This window comes from Poecilia formosa, unplaced genomic scaffold, assembly GCF_000485575.1.
Source record: "Poecilia formosa unplaced genomic scaffold, Poecilia_formosa-5.1.2 Scaffold32, whole genome shotgun sequence".
NCBI lineage: Eukaryota > Metazoa > Chordata > Actinopteri > Cyprinodontiformes > Poeciliidae > Poecilia > Poecilia formosa.
The window spans coordinates 1074158-1101269 of NW_006799971.1; the positions used below are offsets into that span (position 1 = coordinate 1074158).

Consider the following 27112-nt stretch of genomic DNA (forward strand, 5'->3'; position numbering starts at 1 on the left):
GAGTTAGTGTTTTTTAAAATATTAATACAATATTATAAAAAAAACATTAATTGGATTACTTGGTGTCTTGTCGTTACTGTGCATATGTTACTGTATATATTTGTGTACAAGTGGATGTACATATATGTTCTTTTTTTTTTTTTTACCTACTAAAGGATTAAATGTTTTTATTTTCTTTTATATGGCTCGAAATAGAGCACCTAACCAAACACCAACCTATATGATCCAGACAAGCAAGTTACTAAAACAGCAGGTTTTATAGAGGTTGCAACTTTGATCGTGATCAGGCAATCAAAATTAATGTAGGGTCTGAACAGGTCACCACAAAACAGAAATGTATAAACTGCATTGCAGTTTTTAGCAAAAGTACATCCCTTCAAATTGTCTGTATGACGAAAAACAATTTTCAATATATTTTCTCTGGATTTGCTTAGGATCATCCATCCATCCATCCATCCATTTTCTTACACCCTTATCCCATTGGGTTTGGGAGGGGTGCCGGTGCCTATCTCCAGCTGTCAACGGGCGAGAGGTGGGGTACACCCCAGACAGGTTGCCAGCTGATCAGGATCAGTGCACTCAAAGAACTGGACTTCAGTTCCGTTTTACTGCCAATTTCTCGACATTTTAAATATAAATGCATAAAATGGATGTGAAATAAAGAAGGCTGTATTTATAGTGTTTTTACAAACGTGTAAGACAGGGTTGAACCAGTGTAAATGTGCATATTATAGTATTTGATAGAGCAACATAAATATGTATATGACTAAACTGGAAAGAAAACAATATACGTTTTTAAAATTCCTATGCTGCGACAACCATGTTTCACAGTCGCATGTCTTCCACTTTCCTGTCTGGCCACTCTCACATAAAGGCCACTAGATAAAGCCTTGACAAAAGACTTGCAGAAATAATTTAAGCAATAGGAGGTATAAATACAAGCCACACGTTTCAGAAATGTATTTGGAATTTTCAAAAACTACAATTACCCTCCACCTCAAAATAAACCACTTTTATGTATCTCTAATAAAATCTTCCAAGTTGAATTCGGTATTTAATGAACATCTTTTGTAAAAGTTTAGTTTTTTGCATCAGTTTTTAAATGTATATCTTTTATCACCGTATTATTTCTTTAAAGACATGGTTATGAGAAAAAAACTATCAAGAAGTTGGATTGCCTCATGTCTTTCGGACTTTTCTCTCGCATTGATTAAAAATAAATGTCTCTTTGGTCCAATGGTGCGTTACCTGTTCGGGGTTTAACTCGCTGTTCTCATTCGGAATAATAACGGTAACAATAGAGGCGCAAATTCGTTTAAAATGTAAGCGTAGTAGTTTACGAGGAGTTTTTGAACGCAGCACAAAGTCCTCGCCTCTTTTGTGGCTGAAAATAGTTCGTAATGCTCTTTGACAGTTACAGTCTGGGAGCAGCGTATCTGACGGCTGCTTACATGGAGCACCTGACCTGACTTAGGGTCAGCTTTCTTCTACAAATTACCTTTAAACATGAAACACGAGGCCGCATGAGAGGTTTGAGAACTTAATAACGAGGTTCCCGCTCAGAAATGTCAGTTTTCTGTCGGAAAGCGAAGCAGGGATGGAAAAGTTTTCCCACATAACTCCGCTCTCTCTGGCTCTCGTGCTGTCGCGGGTCTGCGGGGAAGATGAGAAGGGTTCACCATCATCATCACCACCGCCGCCAGATGCAGCGGAGGTGTGGGAAAAGTTAGAGCATCACACCGGCTACGAGGTCTTCGCCAGCTTTAAAGCCGTCAACATGCAGCACTTCTGGAACAAGGCACTGATCGAGGCTCTGTCGGAGGTCTTCTTCCTGGGCTGGATAGACGAGCGCGTGTTGCTCCTCCAGAGCCAGGAGGCGCATCTTCAGCAGCTCAGGAATGCCTGGACCAGGAGGACCCTGCAGCCACCGCAAGGCTTTCATATTAGATGCATAGGTGGGTAACAAGCTTCAGAGTCTATCAGTTATCAGGACACCATGTAAACGGATGTAACTCCTCGAAATCTTTAACATTTTGTCATCTTTTAGGGATGCACCGATACACTTTTTTCACGACCGGTACCGATACTAACATCTGAGGTGTAGTATCGGCCGATACCTATTCAATACAGAAAAACAGTGCTGGGTTGACTTAAAATGTTTCTTTTTTTAAAAATGCAGACATAAATGTACTGAGTAACTTCTTTTTTTTGATAACTTTCAAAACACAACGAACTTGGTCAAACATGTAAAAATAACTTTAATTTATTCTGTCAGTGCAATTAGAAGTATAACAGCCAATCTATAAATAAATAGGTTGTCTACCGTCATCAAACATAGAAAATAAACTGCAACAAACCGTCTTTCAAATGGTTCAGAAAGTGCCAGCTTTCTGAACCAGAAAAACATGTGATGTAAATTAAAGAATAAAGCATGATGTCACTCAGAGCTTGAGTAATTTCTTGGATGGCTCTTTTTCACCTTTTCTTGAGTAAAAATATGTTGAAGTGGTGCTACTCTTATTTGAGTATAGTTTTTGGGGTTCTCTACCCACCTCTGAGTGAGTCACATTACCCACATCGAAAAACCACCAGGGTGTTTGCTGTCACTCCAGACTATGACAACCAGAATGTCTCAGTGAAAAACAAACTATAACAGAACCTGCTTTTAATACCAAAATGTCACATATTCAAATGTAAGTCTTTATAGATCTCTTTTTGAAGTCCTGTTAACCATGTTAAAACCTGCATAGAGGAGCTGTGAGGTAAAATACTTCTAGCCAAAGTTTTAATAGGAAGTTAGTCGTCTGTGATTCCAGTGAAGATGCCCCCTGGGTTGCATCCAACCAGTCGCAGCTGGTTGGAATTAAAAGGCAGTTTATGTATCATCTCACCTTGTGGCAGCAGCCGCTTTATGACGTGTACTCTTACTGATTCACAAAGACGAGTTCAGGAACTGGGCCCAGTTATTTTCAAGTTAAACTTTTCTGTACATAGGCCCATGATTTTTTTTCTGTCAAAACTATAACTCACATACATGCTAAGGCATGTTGGGGCGTCTCTTTTAGCAGGTTCGACCACAGCAGCTTCTCAGAGACAGGCGTGGACAATGTCAGAGTTCTTCCAAGTCATGTGGGTCACAGCTTCAGTTGCGCGTAGATGATGTGTTGCATGGTCTGTGCACTGACGAAAAGCAGAGTAAAAACACAAAATTGATGGTTTTCTGTAGATTTCTACAAGACATTCTGTTGACAATTATTCCACCACCTGAATGAAACTCAGAATGTTTGGGAAGTAAATGTGACAACAAGACACTAGCTATGTTTGCCTCGACTATAATTGCAAAATAAAAAACAAAACAAAAAAAAACTCTTGTTTTTTGACGAAAAGCTTTGGCGGTAGGATGAGGTGGTTTTTTGGCTGTATAAAATTTGCTTTATTTCACAAAACTACAATGAAAACACTTTTTCACATCACACAAGTCCAGTAGCAACTTGATGTTGCTACTGGTGCAAACCACAAAGAAAAAGACAACAGGAAGTAGTTGGAGGATGATGGCATTACATGTTATTTAACAACTTATCACGTGAACAAAGTTATTCACACGTGATTTTAATTTAATTTCTCATTTAATATGAACACCATGATTGCAAAATGATGTTTTTTTTCCAACCTTAGCAGAAAATCGACAAACATTTTCGATCATAAATACATTGATTGAGTAATGAATACTTAACAGAAGATACCATTTTCAAAAAAATAATTTTTTGAACAACAAACTGACTGGTGTTTTCTCCCAAGTTTTGCTGTTGCCATTTTGCCACCCAGAGGAGTATGGAGTACTGTAATTTGCCGACAACTGACGTAAACTGCTTGTGTGTGGGGGGAGGGGGGGAAATGTATTTCAATTTGAAAGGCTATTAAATAGATTCATAAGGGGGTCATAACAAAGGATATCATAACAATAATTTCAACATATTTTAGTCAGTATTATAAACGCATGACATAGTTCCAGTTAGCTATAGTTTTCTCCCATTAATTACCATTTATTGTATTTCAGCTAACAAAAATGTTTTCTCAATTTCAGTTTTTGTTATTTGATTCATTTTAGTTAACTATGATAACCTTGATAGACACATAATATCAGAGCAACAGTCTGACACCTCTGCACTGTTGCTCAGACTGACTTATGACTGGACTGCTGCTGGGCTGCTTTCCTGTCCTTGTCTGTACCAGCAGACACTGATAAGCTGTGGAATGTTTGTCTTATAGCTAATGACTCACCAAAATTAATAATGCCCAAACCAAAAGACTTTCTGTGCTGGTGCAAATTTAACAAATGTTGTGTGTATGAAGTGAATTTTCACGAGTCATGTTTTCACGAGTTTTTGTGCACTTTGAAAATCACAGGATGGGCTGTTTTTGTTTCAGTCGGTCTTCACATTAATAGTGAGGCCATGTGAGCACAGAGATCAGCCACAGTTTAACCAGCACGACACCCATGCAGCTTCAGCTTTATCTGCTTATTTTAAATTAAAACAAACAAACCTTTCCTATGACTAATGAATGGAAACACTGACCATGATACAGACCCATTCAATAAATTATTGAAAAACATTATGTATTTCAGGAACATTATCACTAAGTGAAATTCATTTTATAATCGCACACAGATTGATGTTTGAAAAACTTTGTACATTATTACAATTTTCCAATTAAGATATGACACTTAAAATTAGAATAATACATCACATCAATAAATACAACTATTTTAAAAACAAAAATGTGAGCTTACTGAAGAATATGTGTACTACCTGCTTAAGTTTGTCTTTTTTAAAAGGCACTTTTAAATATCAAAGGCTTGCAGGAATTTAACAAAGCTTTCTGTTTCTGTGTGAGACATTCTAAGACAACATGAAATACAATTTACTTGGTCAATATCCGTGCAGTACTGAATTGTTCTGAAGATATTCGATTCAATGAATATCTTCTTAGCTGGATCATAATAACTTGAATCATTTATCATTGTTTACTGTTTTCTTCAGTCGGTGACAAACCGGTTTAGTCTTAATTTTTATGTGCCCAACACTTCCATACCTGAAGTCGTTTGAGAGACTAATAGTTAGCATAAATACAGAGTCCTTATGCTGTATGTCTTTGGCTTCACATCATGACTGCACTGAAATGTATACTGTTTAACTTTGTTTATTTGAGGTTTGGAGCACAATTTCAATTTGATCCACATTAACATGCCTTACTTTTTGCCTATTACTAAATATTGCAAATTTGATTTTGCTATAATATAGTAAGTTATGTCAAACCATTTCTTTAAAACTGGGTCACATTCAGGAAAGTCAATTTCCTGTTGACTTTACAGTGTTTACTAGAGTGATAATATACTGTAATATAATAACTTTAGGCCCCTAAAAAGAGTTAAACTGCTGCTGGATTAACAAGTCCAGATGAAAGTCTCAGACTTTCTGATGTAGAAACAAGGACTTTTTTTTTTCTTTGACTACTCAATCTGATTAGCAGAGGCTGAAGAATTGGGGTTTGTGCTCTTTAGGCAGGAAAAATGCAGTGTTTGTTCAGGAAAACTCTACCCGACTCTACTTCCCTGCTCAGCACAGCTCTTTGCTGAAAGGAAAGGGAGGGCCTCCGCAGAGAATAGGAGGAAATGTTTTGACGTAGCAGAAGCTGTTGCTGTATATTTCACATATGTTTTACTTTGGATATCAACGTCAAAATCTCTATGTCTTTGATCTTACTTTTAGCTTTGAGAATGATATTTTGGTTAAATGAGTCACTGAGGGGCACACTCACTGCTAAGAAAGTTTTTGTGAAAAGATCTTGACAAAAATCACATTGTTACTCTTACATGGAGTCCAGCATTATTTATTCAAGATGAAAAGATAAAAGTTAAAAACACTTTATTATCCCATAGGAAAACTTTATTTAGCCACTGTTTCAATTGTGACATCATCATACACAAGTACAAGTTTCAGGTTAGATGTCTCACATCAACAGAACAGCATTGTCTCTATATGAAAAAGATATAAAACTTCTATAAAAGCTAAATTTGAGATTTCTTATATCCTACAAATGATGAAGATATGGCAAATTCTTGATGTTTTTTTTTCTTTTTTCTTTTATTTTTTTGCAGTAGTGGCATTTCATTTTACTAAATCCTCTTTAGTTGATGTATTTATTGCTGAGAGCTGGTCATTGCAACTGAACAATAAAATGTGGTATGTCTTACTGACATCTGCCGTTTTTAAGTCATTATATCTTTCAGAAAAATGATCATTTTTAAGCTGTGCAGGTATTGTGGTTTAATCAATGGTGCTAAAGTAGCTATAAAATAAAAGCTCTACTTTTTAGTTTTATGTACTGAATTGAGACTTTTTATGACAGTTTTATTTTCTGACCCCTGAAGGTCAGTTTGAAGCATGTGAATGTGACCCAGCAGCTGTAAAATGCCCAGTTCTGGTCTTATTGGAAGTACAACTTTGCTCTTCTGAACTTGTGCTGAATAATCATGAGTAGTCATTATCTTACTAGCAGTGGACAGTAAGAGCAGGTTCACCTTGAATAATCTGAGAGCATTTCTGCTCCCACTAACCCTCTGGGAGCTTTTTATTTAGTTTTGTTCATTTATCTTTGTGAAACCCTGTTTTTTTTTTTGGTTTTTTCATAACATTACAAATCAGAATTCAGGGCAGACTCTCTATTTTATGTAAGAGCGTCTGCCCTCTGACATAAAGTTTTTTTTATTTTTTTTGCATTAGAACAAAGAAATAAAAATTAATGTAGATCAAAGCCTTCAAAAAAATCTATGGCAAAAGTGATTTTGACAAAATCAAGTGAGTGTGTTGACACGCCTCCTGTGATCTCAATAAATTAGAATATCTTTGAAAAATGTATGACATGCTAACATCTCAGTGTCCAGGCAGCAGAGGCAATATTCCACAGTGACTTGTCCTGGATGAATCCATCAGTTGGTGGCAAGATCTGCTAATCTACCTCCTTTGCTTTTGCTGTTCCATCTGGCCGTCTGTTTAGAAAGCCGGGCAGAAACTTTTAGAGTCTAGGATTTGATCTTTGCCCAATATGATGGATGGAAGAGACGGTTTGAACATCCTCCTTCTCTCCCTGCTTTCTGGTCCCGCCCTGCATACATTAAATCTCCTTTTCAACTCCACTGGAATTTGGAATCAGAGTTGGGTCAAAGATCAGGCACTATTTGAACCTTTCAGATGCTAATTAGCCACTTCGAATTGTAAAGAATCAATACCTTGTTGCCACGGTTACACATCATGTGTAAAAGTGAAAAGGTTAGAGCAAAAGTCCTCCCAGATGCAGGACATCCAGAACCAGAGGACAACTTGTCCAAACAAGCAGTGTCTAGATCAAAAAAATATCAACAAAAGTCTGGAAAAAAAGAGCAAACCAGAGCTAACATAACAGAGCTGCTGCCAGCATGAGGACATGGACAAATAATAGGGATGCACTGATACAAATATTGATATCCGATATGAATATTGCTGTCATTGCCAATAACCAATTCTATACCATATATACATATTATATTTTTTTTTTTTCCCGTATTTTGACCGTTCACTTATCCCCCCACCCAGTCTCCCACTCCAGAAACAAAGTCAACAAGATGGAAATAAATATTGCTTGTTAATATCGTCCCAGTTATTTATCGGACCAATACCGATGCTAGTGCCGATACATCAGACATCCCTGTAAAATATGCTATATTCACATTTTGAACTGAATTAATAAAATTATTTAAACTTTTCAATAACATTCTAATCTTAGGAATTATATTATATTATATTATATTATACTCTCCGTTGTGGAACAGTCACGTGGGGGATCCTAGTTTTTCCGGCCCTTGTCTATGTGCTTCGGTCGACTTTCTATTTTGGGTAACTGGCTCTTTAAGGGACCAACACTCAAAAGCTAAAAGCTATGAGCTCATTGGCTTGCGTTGTCATAGCAACAAAGGCTGTTGCAGCACAACTGAGAAATAAAATGGCTGGCGTTGTGTTGCTCTCCCTCCTCCTCTTCCTCCTCCTGCTGCTCTCCTCTTTCTTTTTGGTATCAGTGAACTGGAGCAGATTGGTTGTGACACCATCCTCCACCTCCCTCCACCCGCTCCATCACCTCCCCACTTTGCCCTGTCCTGCCCCTCTCACTTTGCTCCTTGTTCCGTCCCTCCAACCGTCCATTCACACTCCACACATGTGAGTCAGCATGGAGTGCGTTTGCTTGTTTGCTGTCGTCTTCTTGTGTTTTTTTTCTTTTTGCAGTTCAGCAAAGTTTCAGTTGTTTCAGGTGTTAAAAGTCAGCCCTGCTGTCTCTAAGTGATTCCTGTTGACTGTGAGTTTTGTCGTATAGAGCCAGGAAAGGCAGAGAGAGGGCCCCCTCATCCCTAAAGAGGACATATGATGCAAAGAAGGTGGAGGGAGACAATGGAAATGGAAATTTAGCCAAAGAGACGTGTTCCTCTTTTTTCCCCCTGGACTTTTACCAGAAGAGTGGATATTTTTTATATTTTGTTTTATTTATTTATTTGTGTGTGTGTGTGTGTGTGTGTGTGTGTGTGTGTGTTCATATTTACTCTCTTCTCTGCCTCTAACGCATGTCCTCGTTCTCTCTCCCTTGCATCCTCTCCTCCCATCCCCTCAGCCTCAATCACCCAGACACAGACGCATGCATGCTCACGCAGAATCACGCGCAGCAGGCGGATGCGCACATACGTACTCTCTCTCTCTCTCTCTTTCTCGCTCTCTCCCTGTCACACACACACACATGCACACACACACACGCGCACACACACTTACTCACACACCCTTCCTGGAGGTGCTGGGAGCAGCTGCAGCATTAGCGTTGAAAGAGATTTTTGCCGTTGACTGGAGTTTGCATCCCCCACACCCCCTCTCAGCCCTCCGCCCCCCTCCCCCGTTAATGAATGGATGCTAAGGCGATCGGATCGGGGAGCTTCTAACGTCGGATCGTGGGGGGGGAAACTGTGGATATCTATTCCTGACTTAATTTATTTATTTCATTTCGATGCTCACCATTTTTTTTCCTCTCCCCACCCCTCTCGCTGGTGTGCTGTTGTCGAAAGGACGATGGGGTCTTGTGGCTGATGGGATAAAGATGGAGGTGAACATGGTGTCTCCGGCGCTGGGCTTACTACGGAGGTTTTAATGCCCGTCGGGACCTGAATGGAGCTTTTTATTTCGGGCTTTTTTCTTTTTCTTTTTCTTTTTTTAAAGCCAGCTCTTTTGTTTTACGGGAGGGGGGATCGGCCGAGCACTCCTGTGGTGAATTGAGCTATTGTCAAAGACTGGGCCTCTTAAAGCTTTTGCTTCTGTGACTATACCATCAATCTCCTCCGGATATCTCCCCCCCACCAACCCCCTCCCCCCTTTTCCCTGCTACTTTCTGAAAAGGGAACGCGCTGCTTCCCTTTTCAGTCCACCCGCCCCCCCTCCACCCAAAAAAAAGCTCAGCTGAAATTCTTTTCTCACCGTCCTCCTTGCTTCCAATGCCCCATTTCCCTCATCTCTACCCCTGCTCCCTCCACCCCCCCACCCTTCCAACATCTCTCCCGCTCCCTCCTCCCACATCAGAGTGGCTACGTAATGTGCCTCCCTACGCATGCAAATGGGGATGCTACAAATGGTGGCTGGGACTGATGTCGATGAAAGGGTGATGCCTCGCGCAATCACCTGCTCCTCCGCCGCCGTCGCCCCGGATCAGCCGATGACAACAGCCCACAGCGCCGACGCGCTCGTTCGTAGCTCGCTCGTGGACGTAAATGAGATGCGTGAATGTGTGTAAAGGCGCACACTGGTTCCTGCCATGTCTGGTGTGTGATCGCTCTAGCGGGACGTTCTCACTGATGCGGGGGAGGCACTGAGCCTGAGGTTGGTCGACCTCCCCCTTCCCCACCTCCCCTCCTTTCCTCCCCCCTCTCCCCCCATCCCCCGCCCTCTCTCTCCTTTCTCTCCCCCCGCCCCCCCATTTCACCAGTTCCCACCACCCCCTACCCCTTGCCACCCCTTTTTGCCCCACGCTTCCTTATCCCAGAGGTCCCTGGGGAGTGAAGGCCGCCGGGTTAGGAAAAAAACAGGGGGGAAAAAAGGGGGGGGTCACGATGAAGAAGAACCGCAGCGGCAATCTGCGGCGGGCCTGGCCCAGCTCGGAGCTTCCCGAACGCCCGCTGGATCACAATCTCTCTCGTAGCGAGAAGGACATCCGTGTGCAGAAGCAGCATCTTCCTCCTCCTCCTCCGCATTTCTCTCCATCCCCACCAACTTATCGTGCGCCAGGTGAGTCTGACACTCCCCCCACCCCCTACCCCCTCTTCTGCCAGAAGCTCCACCTTCTCTACACTAAGGTAGCTAAGAGTTTAGAAAAAGTGATGTGGAATCAGTTTTGAATCAGCTCCAACCCACTGGGGATGATGTGAGATGTAAGAACTGTTGGGAAAGCTTTTCCTTTCTATGCCAGTGGAAGCTGGCATCTCAGTGGGGTCAAATCTGTGTGTGTTATCCTTGATATATTTTTATAATTGCACTTTATCTGAGCTATGTTTTGAAATGTAGATAACAGGTAAAGTAGGTACAGCGTGTACCGTTTGTATAAATGGTTGTAGGATGTTTACCTTTGGGAGAAATCTTGTTCTTTACTCTTATTGCGTGTTTGCTCATCTCAGACTATGAAGGACCATTCTCACTTTGCAAAACAAACACTTTTATTCCTTTTCAACGTATTAGACCGTCTATGTGTCCTGGTTTAACACAGCTAAAACGCATTCGTGTGCAAATTCACAAAGCCACATGAGGCTTAAAAGGCTTGAGATACTAAACAGAGATAACGTCATCGTGTTGCTTAACTGACCATTAAAGGCTGAGTGTTGCTGAGGAGGCAGAGCTAAAGTTAAAGAAGCACAACTCAGATGGGTGATGCCGATTCTGTTGTTTCGATGTGAAGACGGGGGGGATTTTCATGTCAAACTTGAGCTTTGGATATTAGATTCCTCATCGTCTCGTGTGATTCTCAGATGTAGGTCAGGGGACAGGGTCACTACAGCACAGATGCTGCAGCAGTTGCATGCAGCGTGTTGCTTTACAACCTTCCAGCCAGACAGATGTCGGCTCTCGGGTAGAGCTTGAAGCCTGGGCTTTCTGTGCGGTACGGGATGATCTCATCATTCGCTACGGCTGACAGCAAAGCCAGCTTATGGCGGACCTGAGAATTTCTGCGTGGGTTAGCTAGGAGCAGAATTTTGAGCAGGTCTGTCTTTGAGAATGCTTTAGCTGGTTCTCTGAAACAGACGAGCGGTTTGCAAAGGATTTTTCACTCTGCTGCGGCAGATGCCTCGCTTTGCTAACCCAGAAAAGGCAGCGGCAGCAGCAAAGAGAGGCTAAGGAAGCACAGAGACGAGGGGAGGAGCCGTTCCTGGCAGCATGCACACTGCTGCTGTTTGACCATTACATCATAGCTTCACACGCTGCGCCCACTGTTCATTCATGATCTAACTGTTGTGCCTGTGCCTCCTCCTCCATCTCCTCCTTCTGCAGGTGATGTGTCTCCGATCAGTATGTCACCTATCAGTCAGTCACAATTCATACCACTGGGGGAGATCTTGTGCTTGGCCGTCTCTGCTATGAACTCTGCCCACAAGCCTGTCAACCAGGAGGCACTGATGGAGCACCTCACTGCCAGTTTTCCAGGTACAAATCCATGCAAAAAACGTGGAATACATAGGGGGAAAAATGAATTAGAAATGTACAGTGAAGTGAAAAAAGATTTCCCCTTTACAGATTTCTTCTGTTTGCTTTCTTGCTACACTTTTATGATTCAGACCATCAAACAAATTTTAGTATTCGACAAAGATAAAACAAATGTAGAACAGTAAACACACAGCAGAGAAAGAAAAATACTGGGTCAGATCAGAAGACAAAAAAACAACAGCAGTGTTTGTTTAGAGATCTACTAACTTAGAGATCTACTAACTTTCTGTTGTGGATAATCTATTTCTGGTACTGATATTATGGTGAGGAATTTCCATTAATCTCTTGTTATTATTCGGGTGTCAGGGCTTCCCCCAGAAAACCCACTAGCCCAGTGGTAGAGGCGTTAGGCAGTCCACCAGCACCCCATCGTGTTGTTGTGTTAAAAATGTTAAAAATTGCAAAAATTCAGAGGTGCATGGGCAGACATCATAATTTAGAAATGATAGCATGTGAGGCCAATGATCATGTTCTTGCGTCCAATTTGATGTGTCAACTATAAACCTAGCTTAATGCTTTATACATCATGGTTATTGGTGTATATAAAAAAAACAACTATTTAAAATAAACAAAATGACACTGGTGGGGAGGCAAGTAAGGCCTGGAGGCCCACCAGGCTTATAATATACTGAACTGATCTTGCATGATATAGGCAGACTCTCCAGTGCAATCAGTCCAATAAATCTAATTAGCTAATAACAAGTTAAACTGACAAACCAGGCCTTCTGAAGACTCAAGCATCCTGCTAAATATTTAATACTGTAGTATTATCAACTATTCCAGTAGCAGCTTCAGGAGCAGCTGTACATTCCTCTGTACCCAGCTAGCAAGCAAATGTTCAGATCAGTAAATGTCCCCTGAAAGTTGAATGTTCGGAAATGGATGCTCAGTACGCTGACTAAACGTTGACTCTGAACGTTCAAATATATGTAGAAATATATTTTTCCACAGCAAGAAAAAATGTTGCCTAGAAAAATATATATATTTGATATTGTCATACCATGCACCCCTTCACAAAACACTTCATAAAGAGAGCATCATACAATCAAACATGGTGGTGGTTGTGTGATGGTCTGGGGCTGCTTTGTTGCTTCAGAACCTGGACAACTCGCCATAATGATTGGAGTCATGGATTCTGCTCTCTTCCAGAAAAATATTCCTCCATTTTTTGTGATCAAAAGCTCAACAGACTTTGGTTTTGCAGTGAGACTATGATTGAAAGCACACCAACAAGCCTAACCATAATGACAGTATGTAGGGCATAGTCAGAGTGCTGGACTTGAATCCGATTGAGATGCTGTTGCATGACGGTAAACAGGTTTTTCAACCTTGAAAAGCCTCCAATATGTCTCAATTTAAACTATTCTGCAAATAAATATGGCCCAAAGTTCATCCACCGATAATAATAACTTAATAAATGAAAAACACATCCCAATTTTTTTTTTTGTGTGTGTGTGTGTGTGTTGACTCAGGTGTCTGATATTACGTTTTCTTTGATGATCTAAAGCAATTAAGAGTTGTAAAAATAAAAAGAAATCTGTGATGGGGTAAATGCTTTTTTCAGCCATCTTTGTTATGGCTTCACGTTTTGGCTCATAACCTGATCTGCTTTGGGGTACAGAAACAGATCAGGTACATATAAGTACCTAAACGTGGCACTTGATTATGATTTACCTTCTGATCATTAATTCTGTTAATGACATTTCTCAACACTAAAAAAAAAATATGCGCTGACAAAAGGTTAAAGCTATTGTGCCAATGGTGAAGTTAGTTACAACAAAAATAGTTTCCAATATTTAGACATTTTTTAGTAGTAGGAATGTTTCACATGTGTTTTAAAATGTAAATGCTCATTTTGAGAATGAAAGCAAGTGAAAATATAAAAATACATAATACTTCAAGATTAGTGAAATACAGTTACAGATACAGTTTGCTAAAATTCATGATCTGTTTTTGACTTTTTTCAATGCATTTCAGTAAATCCAGGGAGTGATCTGAAGGGGAATTAATCATATGATTTTAACAAGAAAACAAAAATGAATAAAAATAGACATATAAGGTTAATGTCCTTCAGCAACCATATTCAATTTTACGACAGTGATGTTATACCAACGGAATGAACATAGCCTATACCAACAGAGACATTTCTGTAATATAGAATGTTTATGTTTCAAGAAAAAAATATTAGTCTAAAAACTGTTGAATGTTAGATGAAAAATTGTAAAGCTGCCTAATTTCTGTCTGTGGAGTATCAGTCTGGTGCACGTAGTACTAATATTGTTTGTGTATGAGTGGGGGGCACAGTGGGCGTTCATGTCTAGTAAACTTAAAGGGACAGTATTATGTAAAATTGACTTTTCAGAGCTTTACATAATGTTATAATGTTATTCCCTCATCAAAAAATGCCTGGAGTGTTGCTTTGATTCTTTCGTTTTTGAGAAATTCTTTAAAAATGTTGTTAAAGAGTTTATGGAGGAGCCATATTATGATGACTTCCTGAAGGCAGACTTTCAGAGAGTAAGAGTTTCTAAAGAGACAAAGGTCCAATGTCAAGACGTTAACTTACAAAGTCAAATTTCTTTTAAGTCTATTTGCTATATGTAGCATTTTTATAACAACTGAAGGTAAAATAGTTACTTGATTGTGCTATAAAATGGCACCATGTGGCTGAAAAATACATAATTTTGACCCTTTAAAAGTTCTTATGGGTCCTATTGAAGGAAGCTGTCTCAGTTTGCTGTGTTGATAACTTTTGGACCAAGTGCTTCAGACAAAAGGCCTCTCACTGTCTTTGGGCTATTCTGGTGAGTGTGAGCAACTGCTTTACCATGCAAGTAGCCCAAGGAGGTGATAACCAAACCTTCACCGATTATTGCTGCTGTGAAAACCTGAACTTACATCGACCACTGAGCTACTGGTGGCAGCTAGAAGCGCATCCATCATAATGACAACACAAGGGGAAGTTTTGACTTTGAAGTAGTCAAAGCCAAAACTTTGAATAGTTTATATTTGTTCCTGCCATTTCAAACCTACAATTGAAACCAGAAGCTTACATACACAGACTTAAGCTGCCTTTTTTCTCCCTGTCTAAAGTTAAATCAGATCAAACTTCTCTTGCTTTAGGTCCATCAGAATTACCAAAATTATTTCTATATACTAAATGCTACAACAATTTGAGGGAAAACGTCTGGGATTTATTTATTAATGTCTTTCAAATAAACTAGTCCACTTCTTAAAATAGATGGTATCACAAGGAAATGATATTATGTAGAAATATTGAAGTGACATCTAAAGACATCAACCAGAAAGTGAAAGCTTAGGTCCAATTGAAGATGACCCTCAGCATGCAGACAAAGTGGTTTGATTAAAGATAAAGTAAATGTTCTCGCATGACCATCACAAAGCCCTGATCTCAGTCCTATTAAAAAGTTGTGAGCAGATCTGAAAGGTGTGTGTGAGTGAGGCGGCCAACAAAATGGACTCAGTTCCAACAGTTCTGTCAGGTGGGACGGACCAGAACTCCAGCAAACTACTGTGAGAACCCTGTGAAGGGAAACACAAAATGTTTGATCCTTGTCATACAGTTAATAGCCACAAAATACTGAGGGAATGTATATGACCATTTAATTTAGAAAATAAATAATTAATTAATAAATAAAAATAAATAAATAAATGACAAAAATAAATCTCTGACTTATTTTTTCTTTCATTTTTGTGGAATTTAGTTAATAGAAATAATTTTGTTAATTCTAACTGACTTAAAATGAGCGGTTTGGTCTGATTAAACTTCAGACTGAGAAAAAAAGATGGTTTTTACTTATAGTTTATTACCAAAAGTGGGAAATTTTGTGGCAGTTGTTAAAATCAGTAAGTGCCTCATCTGTAATTTTCAAAAAAATTCCAATAATTCCCTAAAGAACTGTATTTATTGGATTGATCTAGACAGAGATTTTATTAATCTGTCCAATTTTGAAACCAGATATTTTCATACATGACTGCACAGCGGTACAGTTAGTAGTACCTTCTTGTGACCTTCTTTAAGCTTATGACAAAACTTTACTGTGAAGGTTATGACCACCACAGGACAAGTCTCCAAAAATGAAGGGCTTTGTCCCTACGCACAGTCTTTAAGCTGGCTTTTAATGTGGCTTCAGGACTACTGGCTTCTTGCTCTGTGAGTGTGTCAAACATTGACACAAGAGAGTAATGTTTATACAGTGAATGTAAGCATCTGTCAAGATCTGCCAACTGTAAATAATTAATGCAACATACTGCAAGGAATTCAATGTTTAAAATTTTTATGTTTCTGTTCAGTTAAAACTAGATAACCTGTAAAACATGGAGAAGTCTACATTATTTCTTAAAAAACAGGAGAATATACAGCCATATTTAATAAATGAGAGTATTATTTTTAAAAGTTCATTTATTCAGCTCTGTGAAACAGATTATATAGCTTAATTCCACACAGACTGATGCCTTTAAGCCTTCAATAAGTAAATTATATATATATATATATATATATATATATAATTTTTTTTGCTTAATTAGAACATAGAATATTTCATCAGACCTATAAAAAACATTTTAATACAGAAATGTGAGTTTAATGAAAACATGTTTAATACAAGTTGCCCCTTGACTTTACTGGATTTGTCTACTACTCTTTCCACTGATATTTTCATTTTACTTTATTGAGTCTAATATGTGCTTCTTGCAGGTGTGCCTACACCCAGCCCAGAGGTCCTGCGACACACTCTGAACATGCTGGTGCGAGAGAGGAAGATATATCCAACTCCAGAGGGCTACTTCATCGTCACTCCCCAGACGTACTTTATCACTCCTTCCCTTATCAGAACAAACAACAAGTGGTATCACCTGGAGGATCGGCTGCCAGAGCGTCAGCAGCAACAGCAACAGCCACAGAACTGTACCTCACCTCAGTCTGGGAATGTCACACCATCCACACCAGGCTGCATGAGAGATAGGCCTTCTCGCAAGAACCACAATGACTCATACAATCCCTATCGTGAGGACCAGTCAAGACTGCATGGCTCTGCACTCCAAAGTAAGTCACCAAAGGAGCACAAGGGAGATTCCTATCAAAGCAAGCCACCCAAGGATCAAAATGGTGGGGAGACCCTTCCAAGCACGTCGACTAGGGAACACCGAGGAGAGCCGCCATCATATCCCCATCCCCCGGCTCCCACTTCTCCTCCTATACAGTCTCCGCCTTCTCAAGATCAAGCTGATAAGAGCAAAGGCATTACTTCTTTCCCTTATAAAGCTGACACTCTGACCAAAAAGAAAGAGGCAAGTAGTGGTGGAAGTGGTGAGAAGCAAACCAAAAGGTTTGGCCTCAAACTTTTTAGACTAAGTTTCAAGAAGGATAAAATGCGACAGCTGGCTACCTTCTCAGCCCAGTTCCCCCCTGAGGAATGGCCCCTACGTGACGAGGATGTACCAACCACACCCATTCCACGGGAGGTGGAGATGGAGATAATTCGGAGGATTAACCCTGACTTAACAGTGGAGAATGTTGCGAGGCACACTGCTGTAATGAAGAGGCTGGAGGAAGAGCGTACACAGAAGAACAAGGCGGGGTCTTCTGCCCAGCACAGTGCACGCAGCCGGAGGGGCCGGGGCCACCGGAGGGCACCACATGGTAAGTCTCGTTCTCACAGCAAACCAAGGACATCCAGGGGAGACCCATCCGAAGGTTCAAACTGGGATCTTGTGTTCATGGAAAGGGATTATCGTTTCTTTAGCCACTCGTTGGTTCGCTCGCCTCGGGAAGCTATGTACACTCTGGAACGCAGGCGAAGTGGAGGTGCAACGTACCTGGTTCACAGTAACCCCAATATTACTGAATCGTACTGCCCAGTTACACCTGAGTGGGACGTGTCTGGGGAGCTGGCCAAGAGACGGACTGAGATGCCCTTTCCTGAGCCTTCACGTGGAACGTGTCAGTCCAGAGTGCAAAGAAGTCACAGCCACAATCAGGACAGGAAGTCTCGACACGAGAGGTCAGATCAAGCAAAGGAACGATCTCGGTCAATGGACAACTCTCTCAAGGGTCCATCACTGGGAGCCCCAGAAGACTTTGAACCCAGTCTGGAGGAGCGTAGTCATTACTACACTGATGATGGCACTCTTCGAGCCACACAGAAGTCCTCCCACTACTCAAGGATCATGTTCTCTGCTGCTAAGTTCCACTCCGACTTTAATGTGCCTGATTTGGGGAAAGGGAGTCTGGATGAGTCAAGGATCCGGAGTACAATGGAAAGGAACAAAAGCAGAGACAGTTTGCCGACGTACAATGAGCTAATGGGACTTTCTCCTAAGCCCTCTACGGATGAGTACTTCCAGTGCAATACATCAAATGAAACAATCCTTACTGCCCCTTCGCCTCAGGCAAAATCAGAATATGACACATTAACCTCATCAGGGGGACTCCGAAAGGGCTCTCCAGCTGACCGGCAAACTCCTCACCTTACCTCTCCTCATACAATGGAGTACAAAGAGGACATGTCGGCAGCAAAGGGACAGAGCGGTTCAGCGCGACTGACGCCAAGCCAGACGCCAGAACCAGCACAAAATGCCCGTTTGACACCACACCAACACAATGTAGATCCTGGAGGGGGAGGAGGCAGTTTGGTGATAAAGAGGAAAGAGATCTTCAGCAAGGACACTTTGTTCAAACCTCCACATAATGCCTTGTCCACTGGCTATGTGGACAGCAGCTACACCAAGTCTGGCACATTGCGGAAAGCCTCACATGCCAAATCAACAGAGGCCCTAGACAATCCTGAGCCCCAGCAGCCTTCCAATTCAGCCACTTCCTCAGCGTCACCTGCAGTTTTACAGAGCAGCTTAGAGCCAACAGTCCCTTCTGCATCCTTTGACTATTATAACGTATCAGATGATGAGGAGGAGGAAGAAGCAGAGGAGGACTCGCACAAAAAGTTGGCCACAGCAGAGGACAGCAAAGACCATGGGGAAGGAGGTGGAAATGTTGGAGGCAGCAGTGGTGGTGGCGGAGAAGGAACCATGCAGTGGCTCCTTGAACGGGAGAAGGAGCACGATTTGCAGCGGAAACTGGAGACCAATCTGACCCTGCTCAGCCCCAAGGAGACGGAGAACAGCAGCAGCCAGAAGTCGGCCCACTCTGCCCGCTTGGACAGCATGGACAGCAGCAGTGTCACAGTGGACAGTGGCTTTAACTCTCCTAGGTAAGACCCAAACTGTGCATCATTCAAAACTTATCATAATGGAATGTGGCCTCAAGTCTCAAATCCATGTGTTTGTGGCCAGATCACAAGTATTTTGAAATGTCAGACCCACATACAAGTATCTAAAGATCAATCAGCTGTTAGTACATGGCAATCCTCAGTGCTTAAAAAGATAACGCCTTTGAAGAAGCAATACAAGTTCAGTTGCCATTTATTTAAGCAAATAGGATGATTTATAAATCCATACAAATACTTTATTAAACTTATTTTCTGGATTGGCACAACAGTCAGTTGGGAAATGATCAACTGGAAGTTTCTTCCTTCCTAAAATGTGAGTGACCTCTGCAACTCAATATACTTTTATACATTGTTTTTAAATCTATTTTTTTTCTTTACTGTCTCAATTTTCCTAACTTTTAATTGGTGCTTGGTTGTAATGTTGAGAATTTCCCAGTGGGGATTGATAAAGTATTTCTGATTCCAAGGGAAAGAGTGGTTTTTAGGTAGGGACAGGCTGACAGGAGTCTCCATGGACTATGATGTTTGCAGATGACATTGTGATAGGCAGTGAGAGCAGCATGTAAGTAGAGGAAAACTTAGAGGTGGAGGCATGTACTGGAAGAGAGGGGAATGGAGACTAGTCACGGCAAGATGGAATACACGTGTAAATGAGAATGGCACAGTGGAAAGGTGATGTTACATTGAGTAGAAGTAAAGAAAGTAGAGGACTTTAAGTACTTAGGATCAACAGCCCAGAGCAACGGAGAGTCTGGCAGAGAGGTGAAGAAGGGTGTGCAAGCAAGTTGGGATGAGTGGAGTCAGGTGTCATATGTGATAAAAGGGTCTTGTAAAGAATGAAAAGAAAGGTGTACTAGACAGTCGCTGGACCAGCTATGTGTGGTTCAGAGACAGAACCAATACGGAAAAGACTGCAGGTAGAACTGGAGCTGGCTGAGGTCAAGATGTTGAGGTTTTGTTTTGGAGCGATGAGGATTCATATTTTTTAGGATTGAGGACATCAAACGGACATCTCATGTTAGATGTTTTGGACATAAAGTTAGAGAGACCATGCTGAGATGGTTTAGAAATGTTCAGAGGAGAGACAATGATTATATTGGTAGAAGGATCCTGGCTGGAGCCACCGAGCAGGAGGCCAGGAGGTAGACCAAACCAGAAATTTAGGGATCTGGTTGGATACTGTAAAGGTAGAGGATGGAGAGGATAGGACTAAATGGAGACTGATAATTCAGTGTGGCAACCGCTGAAGGGAAAAGCCAAAAGAGAAGATGAAGAAAAAAAAAAATCTCGCCCCCACAAAAACAAAAACACTATGTTTACTCAGGAAAGCTGAGTAAAAATCTACCCCACACTTTTCAAAAATTTGAATATTAAGATTTTTTCCCACCTTATAACAAAGTACTTTCTTGTTTTGTTCTTTTACATAACATTCCCAAAAGTAAAATGAAGTTTGTGGTTAGGTAAAGGGGATACTTTTATGAGGCAGTGTAATTTCAACAGAAACTTAAAAAGAGTGAACAAGCTTCAGTGAGAATTTAGTTTTATTAAATATTGTCAAAAATACAGCAATTAATTCAGTGAAGCCCAGAAGTATTCCTACTCCTGTAAGATTTAGCTGTAATTAATCTTTCAATTTTATCAAGATGTTCATTTTGAATGGAAGTAACATTAATGTTTTGAAGTGGCCCAGCCAGATTCCAAACTTAAATCTGCTGAAGAATTTATGGAGGATGGTAAAGAATATGATGATGACAATGAGGCCTTCCAACCTCAATAACTTGGAGCACATTACCAAAGATAATTAAATGTTCGACTTACCAGTGAAAACATAGAAAACAATGGTTAGCAATTATTAGAAGGGATTGGCTGATTCTGAAAAATACTGTAATGGCACATGCTATAATACCAATAAAACTTCAAAAATTGAATGTAAATTCAAATATTTTTATATACTCTTTTTAATCATATGTACTAAAGCTGCAGCATTTAACTTTTATTTTTTTAAAATGTTGTTTTACACATTTGTTAAAATTGCCAGTATAATACGAGTCAGATAATCTGTTCTTTCAAATGTCTTTTTATTTTTACTAGAAATATATTGACAGACACATATAGACAATATCCTCCATCTTCTCTGCCCATTGTCATCTGCAGAAAACCACTATCACCATTGTCAGAAGCAACCAATCAGAACCAGGAGGAGGGTGTTAGTGCTGTCAATCAGGCTCGTGTACACACTGATTAATGTGCTAATGGCAGAGAAGCAACTTACCATTCCAGGAAAACTGTTTACCCGCTGTCATCAGTCGCCATGCCAACTAGCCTGAGCATTCGTGGCAGGCTCCATTGTGAAGAACAAGATGTGATATGTCAGAGAGCAAGTTGATTGACAGCATTAAGACCTCCTGGCTCTGATTGGTTGTTTCTGACCAACTGGTTTATTTTTGCAGATAGTAATAGGAGAAAACAGAGGAGTTTGATTTTTATTTTTTTTCACAAATCATCTGTCTTACACTAAATTGTCACAACATGACAGTTTTAACAAATATGTAAAAAGCATTTTTTATAGTGGTTACATACTTCAGCTTTAAGAAAAGCTGGATATAAATTTTGTAGAGGAAGATCTCCAAAACCTAACCCCCTCTGTATTGAATTTAACATGTACCTAACCATCTAGAAAAATTATGGTGGTTGTATAAAGGTTCATAAAACAGTATATCATCTGTAATAGCGTTTTTAAGGTTGGTGTTGCTTTAACTTGGAAGAAGCCAGCTTCAGTCTTGGACCCACTCTGACCAAGAATTAGCAGGAAAAATAATCTCAGTGTCATCAAAGTTTAATTGCTGCCATGGATAAAATCAGATCTTGTGCCACAATAACATAATGATTAATAAAACATCACAATATTTCTTACTTGTCTAATGAGACAAGTGTCCAGCGCAGTTAGCATGATTTTGTTTGGCACAGTTCAGCTAAATTAGGATAAAACATTTCCTCACAAACTTTAAATAATGAATAATGTGTGGCATCAACCTGGTAGTGGTCAGAAGGGCAATTTACCATCATTCTCTTTATCTGATTTAAAAGATTTAACAGTGTCAGACAACACAAATTATTTTGTGATAACAGGCGGAAAACATTACCTTACAAACAATTAGCAGAGTTCTGGTTGCAATTCAAAACTTTTCTGATTGTTCAAACTTTAATTAGTTTATATTGCTCACAAAATTAAAATAATTTTAGTTATAAAATCCAATTTACAAAATCCAAATGTGACAACACAAACTGACACTTTCACCGCAGTTACTAAGCTGATATTAATGTTGATATGCTATTGCTGGTTCATATTTGGACAGTTTCAGTACAGTTTTAGAATTGTGGATTGTAGTTGATCGTCTCTTATTCATAATCTGAAATATTTAGACTGATCAAACATAAACTAGTTAATAGTTTTTAAGCTAAGAAGAGGTAAAGCTCGTTTGGCTAAATTAGCTATCATTCTAACTTGAACAATGAACAGTGTTGGCAGCTAAGATTCTGCCCACCAAGTTGAAAAAATAAACTGAGTGACAGACAAGACAAAAATGTGCTGCAACACCAACATTTCAAACCTGAATTATTTACATTGTTTATGGATCCTTTAAAATGATTTCCCAAACCTTCATTCTATGTGTTAAACATGTTTCAGTGCTTTATTTAAGGCTATCCTGAATCTTGCACATGGACGTCTGTGGCACAGTGGGTAGAATCTGAAGGTTGTGTTTGATTACAGTTTCTTCCGGTCACATGTTGGTGTACCCATGGGCAAGCCACATATTCCCAAGTTCTTTAGCGTGTGAGCAAATCTGCAATTTTAGTGTTTTTATGGGATCTGGTCTGTAATCGTTCGTACTCCTTGCTGTGCTGTAACGTGAATCTTCATACCCCTCTAGAAACTTTTTTCAAACATAGGGACAAATAATAAATCTAGCAATTTTTTTATTTTGGTTGCATTCTCTGACACTTTTGGTGAGTCTGAAGTGAAGTATGGTTTCTCTGAATGAGTGGTGGGTGCAGCTGTGACCCCCTCACTGCCCTAAAGCCCCCAGAGGCAGCCCAGCAGTCCTTTTTAGGCTGCAACCTCACTGAAAATTATTTGCACATAAGTGAAGCGGCTGCTGATTCATCACCTGTTAGTCAGAGTGGGATGTAAATGTAATGTTTTTTGTTGTTGTTTTTTTTAATCTAAAATAAATTACTGCACTAAAATAAATAAGCTCAATTTTATTGTTGTTTATTTGGTTATTTGAGATTGTAGGCTTAAACTAAACTAGGTTTAAGAAAGCTAACCAAAAAGACTAAAAAAAAAATGTAAAAAAAATGAATGAATGAGAAAGTAAATAAAAACTCTGCCATAGTGTTTCTTTTGGATCACTTTTAAAGATCCCAGGCTCTAATAAAGCATTAGCATTCTTTATGTTTCTCTTATTGACTTCCTTTCTCTTTCCTACAGTGTTTCACCGTAATGTCATGCAGATGGCTAGTGAGATGATGGCAACACTGATTCTGTAGAAAAGACAAACAGACGGGACCAAAATATTTTTGGGATAGTTGTAGAAACCCATTGTTGTATTAGTTTTGTTTTTGCTCCCTTTGCACAGGCCAAACCTGAATTATTTTTACAGTTAGTTTAAAACTCAGTGGAACATGTGTTGACCCCCACACTTAGCTTCGCAGAAACACAAAAAGTATGAGTCATGTGTTATTGCTTTACTAAAAAATAGTTGGCATGATATTTGACGTTAACATGACTGCTTGAAAACTGTTTTCACTTTTTTGAGAGATTACGTTTGTTAAATTATCGCTAGCTAAATGAGTCCAGTTAGCATGACAGACTTTGTCACTGTTTAAAATCATAAAAGTGTCATTCTGTGATTCTGCTTTATAAAATAAAATCTTTGAAAAACATTATTTGGTTGCATAAGTTATGATAAATATTGCCATATCTACAACTGACTAACTAGACTTCGGCTTTGGACAGTTTTCCAATTAGAACTAACATTTCTGAGTAGAACTGATTCAAAAGAATTGCTGTCCCTCTTGTCAGGGTTGTAGGTTGCACCATGCTGTGGTTACAATTTTGTCTAATGCCATCTTCAGTTTTGTGATTCATCTTACCTCCATGGTTCATTCTCCTGTAGGAATTGACTACACTTAAACACAACAAATCTGAAAGGGTTTTTATTATTATTATTATTATTTTTTTAATTTATTTATTTATTTTTTAATTAATTAAAACATTTTTTTCTGTGCTATGATGTGTTTTTATCCATTTGAGGGAATGTTGCAAAGTCAACCACTCATCAGTCCACTGTAGCCATAAGCTTACTCAGGAGGAGAGATTGCTACAAAGTCAGAGATGTAATCAGCTGGACTTCCTTGGACACATGACAAATCTTAATATGAAATTAAAAGCTACATTTTATTGTATTACATCATAATTAGGATTGCATTTGACTGCATGGAATGAAATTTAAGGCGTGTATTGGTGTTCTGTGAAAAAAAGCTGTGAAAAAAATGTTCCCCTTAATTTTTTTTCCATATACTTAAATGTTTCAGATCAACTAAAAAAATCTGATATCAGACAAAGATATTCTGAGGAAAAAACAAAATAAGTTTTCAAACATGATTTTGTCTATTAAGGCTAAAAAGGTAAAAAAAAAAAATAAAATAAAAATGATGTAACGTTCAGTTACCTTTTTGGAATGTGTGTAAAACTACCAATATTTCAAAATTTGAACATTGTAGCAAAACAAACAGCTTAGGACCTGGACCATTTCCTTTGAATGATGGAAGCATGAGTTCTGCACTGTGGCAGAAAATTCAGAATAAGCATATCAAGCTATCAGTTTTTGACTTAGAGCTCAAGCTTATGCTATGCATACAGCAGGATAATTATCCAAAGAGCAGCAGCAATTTCACCCCATAATGTCTCCACAAAACCCAAGTGGCTTTCAAATGGCCTACTTAAAGTTCTGACTAAAATGAGATTGAGATGCTGCAGCCTAACCCAAACAAGCTGCTATTGCTAGGAAACCCTCCATTGGGACTGAATTAAAACCATTCTGCTTAATGGCTCAAAATTCCTCTGCAAAACAGTCATAGTCACTTATCCCAAACACCTGACGCCAGTCGTCGCCCGCTGAGGGAGGTATTTAATTACTCTGTGCTGGAAAATTATTTTGCTAACCTGACAAAGTTAAAGGTGCACTATGTTACTTTTTTGTAAAAAGAAAGAAAGAAAGAAACAAACAAACAAACAAACAAACATGTTTTTATATATTTGTTAAAGCTGTCTCCAGTGACAGTATAATACGAGAAGCAATCTGGGAAAATTTTGATCTGCTCCACTTCCTTTCTGAGCTGCTGTAGCTGTCTGGAGAAATGCACCGCTCCTGAGCAAAATCAGCCAATCAGAGCCAGGAGGAGGGGCTTAGAGCTGTCAGTCAACCTCATGAATGCACTTGCCAAATGTGATAATGGCAAAGAAACAACTTACTGTTACAAGAAAACTATTTATCTGCCTTTGTTGGTGGCCATGATCACTAGCCTTAGCATTCATGAGAGGCTGTGCTAGCTGTGGCGTAACAGAGAGCAAGAGGAGTGGGAAACGGAGGGATGAGCAGCGCTACACGGATACGTGAATCACAGCACAAAGACCCTGCTCCTTGCTCTGATTGGTTGTTTTTGGTCCCTGGGAGCTCTGGAAAAAGGCATAGGAACTCAATTTTTTCACAGATTATCTGCCTCATACCAAACTGTCACGACAACTGTAAGTGTAACAAAAAAAAAGCCAAAACCAAGAAACCTGTAAGGGAGCAAAAACTTTTTTTTCACGACACTATAAAAAACTGACTTTAATTTCTAATTTCCAAGCTAACTTTCTGTTTGTCGTGCAGAACACGTGAAAGCCTTGCATCCAACACATCCAGCATCGTGGAAAGCAATAGACGACAGAATCCGGCGCTGAGCCCAGGCCACATTGGCACCAGCAGCATTGGACTGCCTTTCAGCTTTCGCGCCATCCCCGAGCCCCCCACCACGCAGCCTGAGAAACTGCAGAAGTCATCGAACTGCCTGGCCTCCATCACCAGCGTCTGACAGACAGCACGGACTGAGACGGCCCAGGTGATGGAGCTGAAATGAGGTGTTTTCACCAGTTTGGTTTTCTTTTTTCCTTTCTTTCTTTCTTTCTTTTTTTTCTTTTCTTTTTCTAACCCTTGCGTTCCTCAACCAGTCACACACACACACACACATAAACAATCCACACATCTTCAGACTCCTGAGGATCCATTTACTGGGACTGTTACAAAAACAGGCATGGCTTCAAGAGACTGTTCCTACAGCATCAAGAACTTAACTGCAAAACCCCCCCAGAAGAACAGAACAGAATATCAAGGCTGCAGCAGGTGCAGAAACCGACTAAACTACGTTGATTTTGGTGACATGGACTCTAGTTTGGCTTATATCAAGATTCTTGAATATTGGTATTGGAAAGTAGTAGACTATAGGATTCAAGTTACATTTGGAAATATCAAAAAAGCTTTTTATATCGCTTAACAATACATGTCCGATTAAATGTTCTCCTTCCTGAAATAGCGTTGAGTTCTCCAGGACAATTTAATGTATCAGCACAATGTCGAGATAATAAAAGTTGACCCTGAGAACAACAAATGAAAGATATGAAAACATGAATCAGCTCAGATTTGTGTACCGCAATGCAAATTATGTATGTATACTCGATACTTTTGATATCCTAATTATTATAATGGTGGTATTAAAGATGCTATGTGACCAAAACGACGTTTGGATGGTTTGAGCTTCACCCCACCACACCTGCACAAACACATTACAAAGCAACAAACTCCTCTTATTGTCCGATCTACAGACTCCTGCTTTCTATCAGAGAAGTTAAGAAATGTCTGTAGTTTTTTAGAAACGACGCAGTATGGGCCGGTTTCAGGATCAAGATACAGCAGGTTCAGCAAAAATCTGGCAAACAAGAAGCCA

At 39.8% G+C, this 27112-nt stretch overlaps 1 protein-coding gene and 1 long non-coding RNA gene across 3 annotated transcripts; one reads left to right on the forward strand and one right to left on the reverse strand.

Annotated features, from left to right (window-relative positions):
* Window positions 1-1432: 1432 nt before the first annotated feature.
* On the forward strand, window positions 1433-26902 carry stox2a (storkhead box 2a). Of its 2 annotated transcripts, none has more exons than XM_016670288.1 (4): window positions 1433-1955; window positions 11604-11756; window positions 16534-19045; window positions 26002-26902. In XM_016670288.1, the coding sequence occupies exons 1-4, from the start codon at window positions 1598-1600 to the stop codon at window positions 26201-26203; spliced, it is 3225 nt and encodes a 1074-aa protein (XP_016525774.1). In that variant the 5' UTR covers window positions 1433-1597; the 3' UTR covers window positions 26204-26902. The 2 variants fall into 2 exon arrangements, with proteins under 2 accessions (XP_016525774.1, XP_007549684.1); XM_007549622.2 differs by lacking the exon at window positions 1433-1955 and adding an exon at window positions 8858-10349.
* Window positions 4834-26435, reverse strand: LOC107835944 (uncharacterized). Its single transcript, XR_001661787.1, has 2 exons — window positions 26346-26435; window positions 4834-8851 (listed from the first exon to the last, which is right to left on the reverse strand). It is a non-coding gene; the product is annotated as an uncharacterized LOC107835944 (long non-coding RNA).
* Window positions 26903-27112: the final 210 nt, after the last annotated feature.

Coding starts and splice junctions, on each gene's coding strand:
- stox2a (XM_016670288.1), top strand. CDS start 1,598: ATGGAAAAGTTTTCCCACATAACTCCGCTCTCTCTGGCTCTCGTGCTG. Junction 11,757..16,533: donor CCTCACTGCCAGTTTTCCAG/GTACAAATCCAT, acceptor TGCTTCTTGCAG/GTGTGCCTACACCCAGCCCA. Junction 19,046..26,001: donor AGTGGCTTTAACTCTCCTAG/GTAAGACCCAAA, acceptor TTTGTCGTGCAG/AACACGTGAAAGCCTTGCAT.